This window comes from Festucalex cinctus, chromosome 5 (assembly GCF_051991245.1).
Source record: "Festucalex cinctus isolate MCC-2025b chromosome 5, RoL_Fcin_1.0, whole genome shotgun sequence".
Lineage (NCBI taxonomy): Eukaryota > Metazoa > Chordata > Actinopteri > Syngnathiformes > Syngnathidae > Festucalex > Festucalex cinctus.
The window spans coordinates 25564458-25576557 of NC_135415.1; the positions used below are offsets into that span (position 1 = coordinate 25564458).

A 12100-nucleotide genomic window follows, 5' to 3' on the forward strand; every position below is an offset into this window, starting at 1 on the left:
TTACCATTGGTTCGCAGGATACACCCCCACGTTTCTATGAGTGCATCATTTCTGCGCTGTTCTCCTTAGTCTGCAGTCGATGTATATTATTTATCGTGACAATGCATGAATAAAAAAAACAATGCGTCCAAAAGTGTATGGTACAGGTTGGATTAGGTTTCCACATCTGGTTGCGAATATTGATGCATCGTCCACCATCCTTCCTCCCACGGCGGAGCAGCGTGTCACTATATCGAACTTCCCACGTCACCGCACCGTCCTCCGCAGTGACGTCACTGGATTCTCAAGAGACTCGTTTCCTTTTGAGGCATTGTTGACCAAGTTTATTGGGAAGTAAAGCTACACCGGACACATTTAGAAACACCTGCACAAATAGGGTAATAAAAAAAATACTTTTATTTCATTATCTGCTCTTCTCTGACAACTTTTTACGTCTCACCTACTTTTTACTCCTTCTGCCAAAATGGGCATGATCCGTGTTTCCAACTTCCGCAGATGACGATGGCAAAAAAAAAAAAAAAAAAAAACCTGTACTCTTATTTGATTTAATTAGCCACCTTGTGTTTACTTGGGCATTTTGTCTATATATGTCCATCATGTTCAATTTATATCCAAAGAAAATAGTCAGTTCTATTTTTTCTCCTTTCAATTATGAGAAAATAGCTTGAAAAGTAAAGAATGGTCAAATATGCGGCGTGGTGTTACAGAAATTAATAGCTGCTGAGATAGTGTTATGACATTCAATTTCCTAAAGAGGGCGCCGTTCGGCAAGGTAAAGAGGGTTCATGAAAGGAAGCGAGTGGACCGTTATGTCAGAATTTTTGAGGGAAATAAAGTGTCGTGGGTCGACCACTGTTCTCTGTCATCTTCTCTCTTTTTTTTCTTTTTTTTTAAACCATTGAAGCCTTCAACATTATTAATCTAGAAACAACAACAACAATCCCATTATAATATTAGATGAAAAGGTTTCCATTAAATCGAGGAACGACATAGATCGTTTGCGAATCAAAATGAGCATTTTTGCGCCTCATTGAAACACATTGAAAAGCAAAATTACGAACTCGCCCGCGTAGGGAGCGATGATAGTATTTATAGCCGTTTATTTTCTTCCGCTTCGTTTCTTTTTTTTTTTTTTTAAACATATTTATTTAAAAAACGCATCATGCAATAAAAACAGAATCACATTTTGCATTTATAAACAGAGAAAGATAATAATACACATTCAAAATAAATGTATGCGAAAAATGATCTCGTGGAACGTCATCGGGGGCAGATGTCCCGCCCCCGCCTGATGCTGGCTCCTGATTGGTCGTTTCCGAAGAGAGTGACAGACTTCTATACATTTCCGTTTCCGTTCCCAGCCGACATGTGAATGGCTTGGAGTTCAGCTCACTGTGAAAAAGAACGAAACACGTTTGGTCATATTCACTGAAAACATTCGTTCCTTTGAACGAAACCTTCTTGATATTGACAACAGATTTATGGTTCGAGCGTTTCGCGCGGAGGTTCCGAATGGATACTACCAGTATCAAACTCACCACGGTGCAAGGTTGGATCAGGGAATTGGATCCCGAAGGACAGTGGTTGTGCTATTCCATTATTTCTGATAGACTGGTGCAGGAAGTACATTGCTCTTTATGCAGAAAGCATGAAATGCAGATACGCTCCTTACGTAACTACAGCGCTAATTACGTCAAGGGAGTCCGTGGGGCGGCGCTCAAGAAAGACGGACTAAGGAAACATGCAACCAGCGAGCAGCACCTCAAAGCACATACCATAGAATATCCCGTCAACGTTACCGACAGACCGCTTCAATCCACCCCTGTCGGTAAGTTGACTCAGGATAGTTCCCCGCCCCCTCTCTTGTATGTTTGAGACGTTTCCCTCCACCAACACACTTGATTGAAATGATCATCTCATCAGCAAACTCTACAGAAGCCTGACAACATTCCTGATCATTTGAATCAGGTGTGTTGGAGCAGGGCAAGCGTTCAAACATGCAGGATAGGGGCCCTCGACATTGTTATATTGTACATTTGTTTACAGTGAGTTAAGAAAATGAATTAGATGGGGGCGAGTTGTATATTTTACTACTACAATAAGTACATACCATAGCGTCATTGTTTTGGTCTTTTGGGGAATAATTACTGCTTTATTCATAAGAAATAAAACCCCAAAGCAAGAAGTAGGCCTACAATAACAATACAATTTATTATGTTAATTAACTCATTCACTCCCAGCCATTTTCACAGAAGCAGTCCCGTTCGCTCCCGGCTGTTTTACAGGATTTTGACTGATTTTTGCAAGGCCCACAGAATATTGTTCTATTGCTATAAAAGCATGGAACCTATCAAAAGTCTCTTCTTTCATCAGGAAAAAAAATAAAGTATGTTTCTAGCTGGTTCCGTTTTGCAGCAATTAGCATTAGAAGAGAGCTAAGTTTCATCAGTTTTCACAAATCTATTCAAAATTGTAAGTAATTGAGCTTTTTTTCTACATGGCTCTGGTTGATCTCCTTTGCTCTGCTGCTGGCCGTTTGTGTAATAACTACCATTTCTGCACCCGTTCTTTGCAGTTGAGAGGCTGAATCAAAGCCTTCTGTATGCTCTAGCATACAAAAATTAAAAAACAAAACAAAAAAACGTATAAATACGTCTTTGGGACACTTAGAACATAAAAAAAAATTATTTACACGTTATTGGGAGCAAATTAGTTAATACAACCATCAATGTATTTTATTGGAATTAATTCAATGTATTTAAAAAAAATGACTTGACTGGAAATGGACCTTTTTCAGTATTTACACTACAGTAAATGAAATGCGTAATAAAATATACAGACAAGGGGATTCTAATCTAATGAATAAACTACGACCAGTGACTCATTTGCTGTCATGCTCATTTGTTTTATTGTTCTGTATTTTCAGAACAAGCCTTAGCCACTCGAGAGGATTTTGGTCGGAATGGAGTTGCAAAGCTGATAGACATTGCCTACTTGGTCGCCAAGACAGGCATCCCCTTTGCACGTTTTGAGGACATCGTTGAACTTGAAGGCAGGCATGGAGTTAATCTTGGAAAGACAGACCACAATGATAAAATGTTTCATGAACTTTTATTCAGTGTCAATGAGACAATGGTTACGGACTTGAAAATAACTTTGGGAATTTCTGAATTTTTCTCTTTTTTCAGTGACGGATGTACAGACAGTGGTGCAGTGAAGAAAGAACTTGTGTATGTTCTGTTTGTCAACAGCAGTGGTTATATTGAGTGCAGGCTTCTTGGAGTGAAGAATGTTTTAGATGGCACCGCCTCTGATCTCAAGTCGTTGATTGAGCAAAGTGCCAGGAAGATGGGCATTTCAGATTTGTCCAGTCATTTGGTAGGATTGGGAACCGATGGTGCATCAGAGTATATGGAATGCAAAAAGGGTTTGGTCACACTTTTGAGAAAGCATAATGTACCTTGGCTAATAGCTAACCATTGCTTGACTCATCACTTAGAACTTGCCATTAAAAAGGCTTTTGAGAAGACTTATATGGATGATGTGTCGGACACTTTAATGTCCCTGTACTACTTATACCAAGACAGCCCTAAAAGGTTGCTTCACCTGAGAACAATAGCTCATCTTATGGAGGAGAGAGTAGGGAAACCATTGAAATGTTATGGCACAAGATGGGTCCAGCATAAGCTCCAAGCCTGCCAAGCTCTCCTGCGGTCTTATTCCGTCATAGTTAGCCAGATCTCATTCATGGCAGCTGACCCTGCCCAAGATAAAGGCAAAGCAAAAGGTGTCTTGAAACAGCTGCTTTCTTGTAAATTTGTACTGCATGTCCTCTTTTTCTCCAAACTGTTGGAGCCAATTAGTAGAGTAGGGCTTGCCTGGCAATGTAATACTGTGAACCTTCCATCTGCCCTCAGTGTTCTGCAGCATTTGCAAGAGCTCATGGAATCGGGACCAACTTCCTTCATGGGTGAAGATCTTTCCAAGCTAATAAAGCAGTGTGAAGAGTACGACCATACAACCACGGCTGACCCAGAATCAGAATCAAAAGTGTTATTTCGTGGCCATGAACTACAGCAGGTCAACATTGGTCTTGAATATTTTCAGAATCATGTTGAGAAGTATGTGAGTGATGTTGAAAAGTGCATTTCGGACCGTTTTTCTGATCTTGACACTGGTCTGCTGAAGTGTTCAAAGTTGCTGGACACACGTCTTTGGCCAATGTCAGAGGAGTCCTTCACGCTCTCCTATGGGAATGATGACATTAAGAAAGCAGCTACACATTTCCATGAACTTATCCTGAAGCATATCAGTCCTAATGGCAAACCTATCCAAACTTGTTCTCAGACTTACGAATCTGAGTTTGCGCTTGTTCATAGGTCCAAGAGGCGGAAGTCATCCAGGTCTACTGAAAGTCTGATCCTGGCACTAGACGGTGATTCAGAAGTTGATTATAAGCTACATCAGCAACTTCAAGCAATGCAAACGGAAGAAGACCAGGCCTATCAGCCTGACTTGGACCTCTTGCTATCAGGCACATTGATTGAATGGGGTGAATTCAAGTGTCACGTTTTGGAGAACATGAGCCATTTTGTCAAATCACCTGAAGACGTTTGGAGTCGACTTCATGCAATGTATGATGCAAGCTTTCCCAGGCTGAAACTTCTCATTCAGTGTCTCAGGGTAATACCCCTTTCTAATGCTATAGTTGAGAAGTGTTTCCTAACAGTGACTAAAACGAATACCAACTGGAGAGCATCTCTTGGTGAACTGTCCCTAGAAGCCTTGGTAAGGATAAAAAACGAAGGGCCACCTCTTGCTAAGTTTGATAACACAGAGGCCGTCAAGATGTTTCAACGTTGTTTTTCAATCCCAAGGAGGTCTGATGATGAAAAGGTTTAGTTGTAGATGGGGAAACCGGCGTATTAAACAGTGTAAAAACAAATATACCTTTCCTTCTGCATGATGTTCAATTTTAATTCCATATATTTATTTATTTTATTTCCATTTATTTTATTTTTGTGCGTTGAATGTTGGTACCTTCAACACGTGGTAACTTTGGATGAGTGAGTTAAGTATTCATTGTGGTTCAAATTTTTTCAGTTGCTTGTTCACTATGGCAGAAATTGTTGATAAATAAAAAAATAAAAACTTGTGAAAATGTAATCTTTCATGTGTTTATTTTTACATGAGATTAAATCACAGAAAGGGATGAGTGCAGGGAAGGCAGAGCCTCCCTGTCCACTCCCCTGCAAGTGAAGAGTAAAACAATGATTACAATAAGTTTCTATTTTAGTTCTCTTGTCCATGCTTTACCGAGATTTTCTTTTAATGCCAGTGATCTCATCATTAAAATTAACAAAATAGCTGAAGTAGCACATTTCCTGTTCAAACACATGGCTCCTATGAGTCAGCGTCTTTCGTGCCTTGCATGCCCTCACACGTACAGACATTGCTTGTTTGTCTTATATAGCCAGAATACATTTTGTTTTATCACACATGAACTGCATATGCTGGTGTTCAACAGTACAGTATTTCAAATGTACTTAATGTGTGTGAGTGACATACAGTATTTAGTCTTTCTGATTGGTAAATTAAGGCCAAATACTTTTTAATAATAAAAAACAAAAAAAAGAAAGAAAAAACAGAGGGGGAAAAAAACAATGAAATTGACCTTATAATAAATATTTGTGTTATTGCTATCAGATTGTTGAACTCTGTAACTGATTGATGCATACTGAAAAGCTTTGAAAACAAATGTTTGAATTAAGGCCAAAATTTAAATACAGGCTGGTGAATCTTGTGTTTTGTATTCATGTTATAACCAACTCCAGATTAGGGACCTCACAAGCCAATGAATGCGTGGTAATGAATTCTTTGTGACTATTCACGTTCTATTTATTTAAAAGTTTTTTATGGGAATAATAGCAATTTTGTGTATTTTTGGTTTATTTCACTCATTCATTATTTCTGCATATCTCTACTGTACTTAATGATTTTTAAAAATATATACATATGTATTTTTTTGTATTATTTTTTCATACTCTCAATTTGGGTAAAATCTTGCAACGAAGAAATAAAGCGTTTAATTTAATTCGAAATTAGACTGAATCCAAGTGACATTTTTCATAGCGACGTCGAAAAATTGGCACGTCCACTTTAAATTAAAATTGATTACGTCACAACAACGCGAGATCAAACGAGCAGGAAGTAGTTTACGTTTGGAAATGGTAGGTGTTGAAAACGTGTAATTTTGAATTAAATTTTAATTAACCGTTTTATCCGGGATAATACTATTACCTATTAATACGTTACCTATGTCAAAATGGTTACGAGGCGCCACCGGAGAGTAATTTTTTTCCCCTATTAGTGTTTCCCATAGTTTGAAGCGCTAGTTGGTAGCAGCTAGCTTACTTCACCCACTTCAGCACGAGTTACTGATTATTTGGAAGCGTCGTGTGCAATTGTCATCATCCTTACAGTTCACTAGCGACCTCTCTTATCACAGCACTTACGGTGCCATTCTCATATCCTGCTTTTTCACCTCTTTCTTTTCTTCTTCATGTAGCTTCGACACCTGTGGTGTTAACGCTGAGGTTTCGCGAGGCATGTTCCCAAAGGTCGCAACACCGAGGAGGCGACCAGCCTACAACCCGAGGCCCGCAGCCGTGGATCCCCACGTTTACCAGCACGAGGCAGTAGACGAGTGAGCCTGACTGAGTGACAGTATGCGCGTTGGATTGTGGGAAGTGGGAACATGGTCTATACTCTATACTTGTAAATGCCCTGCTCAGATTTTCATTTGGTTAACAATTTGGACGCTATGTATCATTTCTGTTTCATAATTATGTGCTACTTTATGTTCTTGGAATATTTAATTTTGTGGTTTTAAAGTGGCAAAATGTGAATGATTTCAAAGGGTATGAATACTTTTTTAAGACACTGTATTTTTAACGCTGTATTTGGGGCGTTTTGATGAGTTTTGATGTTCCTGCACTTGGCAGCTTGCCTAAGTATGAGTGGAAGCCTTCCACATTGCCCCCACCTCCACCTCATCACCCTAGGAGTGATTGGCGCAAGTATGTCCACTTGTCCACATTCAAATTGATAGTTATCAGCATTTGGGTTTTAAAATCTCACATGCTTTTACAGGAGGAAACTTGAGGACGATGGCTCCCCCCTTGTGAAGCGCCAACGTGGTGACGACTACTCATCCCTCCCTCCAGGACAACCTGGCATTCATCACCCTCCTCCCTCTTTTAGTCCTGACCAAGCATTGGCGGGCTGCTCAAGATCATCTCCCTGTTTTGATCGCCCTCTTCCCAGCCCTCGTTCCCAGATGCACCCTCACACGCCTGCCATCCCGCGCTGCTCCATGAACCTGCACGTTCATGACAATGACAAGGTCGTATAAAATAACGCCGTATGTTATCACGCCGAGTGTTTTTTCATGTTGTCTGCCTGTTGTTCCTTCAGCTAAGCAGTCAGATGGTCATGCTGTTCGAGATGTGCCAGCAGCAGCCTTCTGATTTATGTCGGAAAGAGACGTGCAGAAGTTTGCTGCAACAAGACATACGTGTGTCCAAAAGTGTGTATTAATGACTCTCTCACAATGTTATCTTTTCGTCATCACCGCTTTGTTTTCCTTCACAGTGGGGCGGCTGTACATGACCGGATCCACCATGAGTGGGTTAGCCAGCCGGAGCAGTGATGCCGATTTGTGTTATGTCCCCCATGAAAGTGTAAATGTCTGAGTTTTTAACTCTACCTTTGCCGTTTTGTGCCAGCACAACTTTGCTCTCATCATCACATTTCTTTCTGTTTCAGATAAAAGCAGACCCAGTTGCTGTACTCTCTACCCTCCAAAGGATTATGAGGTCAATGAGTGAGTAAAAAGTCATTTTTGCAGATTTAATACCAATGAAATTACAATTAAGTGTTAACCACTGAGTGTCAGAAAATTAGAATTTAGATGAGCCACACTGGAGAGGGAAAACAAGTATGATTATAAAAACAAGTTAACTTCCTGTGGTTAAAGTAAATCAAAGGAAACTGGTTCGTCCCCTAGCAGACTTGTGTGAAACTATCCATACATTCAACCTGTTGACTAATCAACACTAGGGGTGTTAAAAAAAAATCGATTCGGCGATATATCGCGATACTACATCGCGCGATTCTCGAATCGATTCAATAATCGGCAGAATCGATTTTTTTTTTTTTTTTTTTTTTTTTTTTTTTTTTTTTTTTAGGATTCACACCTTGAGCATGGAAGAATGTTATATGAACGGCACATTAAGCCTTAATATTTTTATTTTAATGCTGTTCAAACATGAAACAGATTACAACCTCTATAAGACTGAAATTTCAGATAAATAAATAATACATTTTCATATAAATCTTACACTCTACAAGCTTACTGATTAGTATTTTCTAAATATTAATGAAACAAAATCGCAACAATCGACTTATAAATTCGTATCGGGATTAATCGGTATCGAATCGTGACCATTCGTATCGGGATTAATCGGTATCGAATCGAATCGTGACCTGTGAATCGTGATACGAATCGAATCGTCAGGTACTAGGCAATTCACACCCCTAATCAACACCCTATTGTGATATTTTCCAACCACAACAAGGTGGTGCTAAATCCACTATGAGATCAAATGTTTTTGAAAAAAAATGACTCTTGCTTTCTCTTGCCAGATTTGGTGGAGCGGCTGCGGCTGATCAGAGCCAAAGTGCCGATCCTCAGGTTCCAAGAGAAAGGCAGGTAAGGTAGGAGCAACTCTAGTCATTGACTTTGGCTGTCACATTGCGGTGCAATCTAAAGTTGAACCATGTGTGGTGTTCTCTCTGAAGCAATCTGATGTTTGACTTAAACGTCAACAACGTTGTGGGCATCCGAAACACATTCCTCCTGAAGAGTTATGCATATGGTAATTGTTCTCCCAAATCAGATGTCAGTTCCATTAGTTAGAGGAAGGCTAACTATCTGGTCATGTGACCCCAAGCTGAGCCCAGGATACGACCCCTCATCCTTGTTATCAAGAAGTGGGCAAAGCACCACCAAATCAACGATGCCAGTCAAGGAACGTTAAGCAGCTACACACTGGTGCTCATGGTGCTGCACTACCTCCAAAGTCAGTGCACACACAAATACACAAAGTCCGCCCATTTTAATCCCCATTCCAGGATACATAATAATTTCTTATTTGCCATTTCAGCCCTTGAAAAACCAGTGCTTCCTTCTCTGCAAATGGACTTTCCAGTAAGTCTTACCCACTTTTCATCCTTGGGGTAGTTTGACCAGAGCAGGATACCTCGATCTGTTGAAAATACTTTAAAAAAACAAACAAACAAACAAAAATAACGGGAAAGCCAAACGTATCATATTGAATACAAGACATGTTGAGCCCTCTTATTTCATGAGTATAATATTTTTTTCCTATTAAAATCCTGACGTGTATGATCTGACACGTGTATCGCAATGATACTCCATTAGAGGGCAATATCACCTATCTGAAGGCTTTTCCAGCGACCTTACAAGATCACCCAATTAAGAAAGGAGAGACACCTATACTTATTAATAGTGGAATGTTCAGATTTTTGGAAATGTTAATATGTTTGATATGTCTGTTTATTATTATATTTTTGACAGTTAAAAATGTACGATTTTAAAGCATTGTGACCAGATGTATCAAATATGACACAAATCAAAAGTCTTATGTGGAAGTTGATTTAAAAAAACAAAACAAAACATTATTTTTTTGTTGTTCAAAAGGACCAATAAATACTGTATTTACAAAGAATCAAAATTTTCTCTCATATATTTTATGGTACAAGCTTTATAGGGTTAATTTCTCTAAACTAAATATTTAAAAATTCATGTGCAACAGGAAGCCACATGGGAACATGACAGGAGAAAACAAATTTAAGTTTAAAAAAAAACTGTTGACATGGCCTTTGTAATAATTTGTAACGATAACATGAGTCATATAATCACATTGGAGTTGTAAATATTTTTGTCTTGATTTTTAGGAGTGTTTTGATCCCTCTTTGGAGATTGACATGATCCCCGAGAGAGCCAACAACATCCCACACTACAACTCCCAAAACCAATCATCTATGGGAAGGCTGCTTCTGGGTTTTCTCCGATACTATGCAACAGAATTCAGGTGTTCAACACATGACATCGCCGATGCGCATGCGTCACACTTCTGTTGTGCTTTCCGCGCCTGTCGCGTATTCCGGTCCCCTCGCCAACTTGCTTCTCTTTCTCCCTTTCCCTCTGTCGTCCTTCCTCTTCGCTGCTCTCATGTTTCTGCTTGAGTGCCAGGGGCAGGTGTGACCTCTGGCTTTCCGCAGCACTAACCTGACATCGTATGATGTGGGCTGTTCATAACATGGCATGTCGTAGAAGCACACACGCTTGACTTGATTTGGGTTGAAATTAAGTGACATGTCAAGGGCGCCCAAACACAATCCTTATGTTGTGTATTTCCTTTTTTTGTTTTTGCATCAACTTTTCCTCCAGATGAAGCAAATAAAAGGTCTTTCCTTGGTTTGCATTTATCCTTATGACTAGATACCACCATGTGTTGCACCAGATCCATTACCACAAAATGCAGGACAGAAATGCAATCTGTCACGCTGCTGTTTTGGGTGAAATTTTAAGAAAATGCTGGTTACAGTGAAGCAGTCAGGAGCTAATACTGCTGAAGATAAATAAATAGAACATGTTATTCTGGAGAACATATACGTTGTGGAAACCACAGGTAAAATATATGTAGAATTGATTAATTTAAAAAAAAAAAGGTAAAAGGTCTTTTCTATTAAATTGCCATACTTTTCCAATATGTTATTTATTTTGCATAATATGCAATCCTGACTGTTAAACCAAAAGCTCCCCCAAAAACATTAAAGTAGGCCGAAACATTAGGTACAGTTGCCCAGTCTAATGAAATCCAACAGATACTGCATATTCAAACTGGGTTCCAATTATAACTGAGTAATGTGTCATCTTTTCTGTAATGCAGCTGGAAGAATGTGATTTCTGTTCGAGCTGGGAAAGCTTTGCCCAGGCATAATCATCCAAAGTGGAAAAATAAATTCATATGTGTGGAAGGTAAGCATGTTGTCAATTGTACCACTACAATGCAGTCATGAAAAAAAAAAAAAAAAAAAATCCTCAAGATATAATTCACGTTAGGCGGAGAGGAAATGTTATTTTCCTGAATAATCATCAATTTTAGGAGATTCAGTATTTAAAAACAAAACATGCACACATCTCAATGCAAGTAACTTTGAAATGGATGTGACTGATTTCATGGTATTCTCTTTCAGAACCATTTGAGGGGAAAAATGTTGCGCGGGCAGTCCTCAAGGAAGAGAAATTCGCTTACATTAAATCTCAGTTTATTGAGGTATGTGGATTTATTTTTATTTTTTGGAGTTCAACAGTAATCCTTATGTTCCTATTTTTATGCTCATCTTCCATGTTTGTCTGTTTGCACAGTCCTGGCTATCGCTACGGAGGGAAATGGACCTGAACTCGATTCTTCCTGTACAAGAGATCATTGATGAGGAAACATCCTGGAAATAAGGACTCTCTGATCTTTTTTTTTTCCAGGGCCAAACTGGATCACTATTCCTGAAAATGTCCCAGTCCGCTAAAGCTTTATCTAATTTGCATATACTTGTTATAAAGACTTTTGTTTGATTTTTTTTTTTTAATTCTCTTCTTACATTCAAAAATGTGTTTTGTAAATGTTTGTATGATATTTTTGTCTGTTTTCATCTTAGAAATTAAATCTACAGAGCCACGAAGGTGACATGGAAGAAAAGAAAAACTTTGTTCCCAATGATTGCGGGGGAATGTCAAGTTGTGAGGGAACGCCAAGGGAAGTTTTTCTTCCATGTTAGCTCAAGGGCTTTGTATAAATTACTATGTCATCTTTTTGAATCCATTGTGAAGTATGTAAAATTTTATGCTTTGGTGAAAAACAGCATTTTATGGTTCTAATCCAGAGATCTTAGACTGCTAGGAGCATAGTGGCCCATTACCTCACATTTTAGGAGAGTAAATTGAAGATTTAGG

At 39.0% G+C, this 12100-nt stretch overlaps 3 protein-coding genes across 7 annotated transcripts in view; 2 read left to right on the forward strand and 1 right to left on the reverse strand.

Annotated features, from left to right (window-relative positions):
- homer1b (homer scaffold protein 1b) overlaps window positions 1–238 on the reverse strand; it is a 28586-nt gene extending 28348 nt beyond the window's left edge. The window contains exon 1 of one of the 2 annotated variants that reach the window (XM_077522123.1): window positions 5–238. The gene's annotated coding sequence lies outside the window, so the exon portion shown is untranslated. The remainder of the gene's footprint in view (window positions 1–4) is intronic. The other variant, XM_077522124.1, reaches the window with a different exon arrangement.
- Window positions 239–1338: 1100 nt separating this feature from the next.
- On the forward strand, window positions 1339–5166 carry LOC144019423 (zinc finger protein 862-like). 3 transcript variants are annotated; one of them, XM_077522469.1, is made up of 4 exons: window positions 1339–1828; window positions 2927–3052; window positions 3189–3230; window positions 3918–4056. In XM_077522469.1, exons 1-3 carry the CDS (start codon window positions 1513–1515, stop codon window positions 3215–3217), a joined length of 471 nt encoding a protein of 156 aa, XP_077378595.1. In that variant the 5' UTR covers window positions 1339–1512; the 3' UTR covers window positions 3218–3230; window positions 3918–4056. The 3 variants fall into 3 exon arrangements, with proteins under 3 accessions (XP_077378595.1, XP_077378594.1, XP_077378593.1); XM_077522468.1 differs by having other exon boundaries at window positions 2927–3230; window positions 3918–5166; XM_077522467.1 differs by having other exon boundaries at window positions 2927–5166.
- Window positions 5167–6195: 1029 nt separating this feature from the next.
- Window positions 6196–11950, forward strand: tent2 (terminal nucleotidyltransferase 2). 2 transcript variants are annotated; one of them, XM_077522470.1, is made up of 15 exons: window positions 6196–6230; window positions 6569–6706; window positions 7005–7079; window positions 7153–7405; window positions 7477–7588; window positions 7654–7742; window positions 7828–7885; window positions 8707–8773; window positions 8863–8939; window positions 9015–9143; window positions 9228–9271; window positions 10042–10178; window positions 11040–11128; window positions 11347–11426; window positions 11519–11950. In XM_077522470.1, the coding sequence occupies exons 2-15, from the start codon at window positions 6609–6611 to the stop codon at window positions 11603–11605; spliced, it is 1395 nt and encodes a 464-aa protein (XP_077378596.1). In that variant the 5' UTR covers window positions 6196–6230; window positions 6569–6608; the 3' UTR covers window positions 11606–11950. The 2 variants fall into 2 exon arrangements, with proteins under 2 accessions (XP_077378596.1, XP_077378597.1); XM_077522471.1 differs by lacking the exon at window positions 6196–6230 and having other exon boundaries at window positions 6619–6777.
- The last annotated feature ends 150 nt before the right edge of the window (window positions 11951–12100 follow it).

Bases quoted from the DNA above. Each gene is read 5' to 3' on its own strand.
- LOC144019423 (XM_077522467.1), top strand. From the start codon at position 1,513: ATGGATACTACCAGTATCAAACTCACCACGGTGCAAGGTTGGATCAGG. The intron at 1,829-2,926 runs GTAAGTTGACTC...CTGTATTTTCAG, and splicing joins GCTTCAATCCACCCCTGTCG to AACAAGCCTTAGCCACTCGA.
- tent2 (XM_077522470.1), top strand. From the start codon at position 6,609: ATGTTCCCAAAGGTCGCAACACCGAGGAGGCGACCAGCCTACAACCCG. The intron at 7,886-8,706 runs GTGAGTAAAAAG...TTCTCTTGCCAG, and splicing joins AAGGATTATGAGGTCAATGA to ATTTGGTGGAGCGGCTGCGG. The intron at 9,144-9,227 runs GTCAGTGCACAC...TTGCCATTTCAG, and splicing joins GGTGCTGCACTACCTCCAAA to CCCTTGAAAAACCAGTGCTT.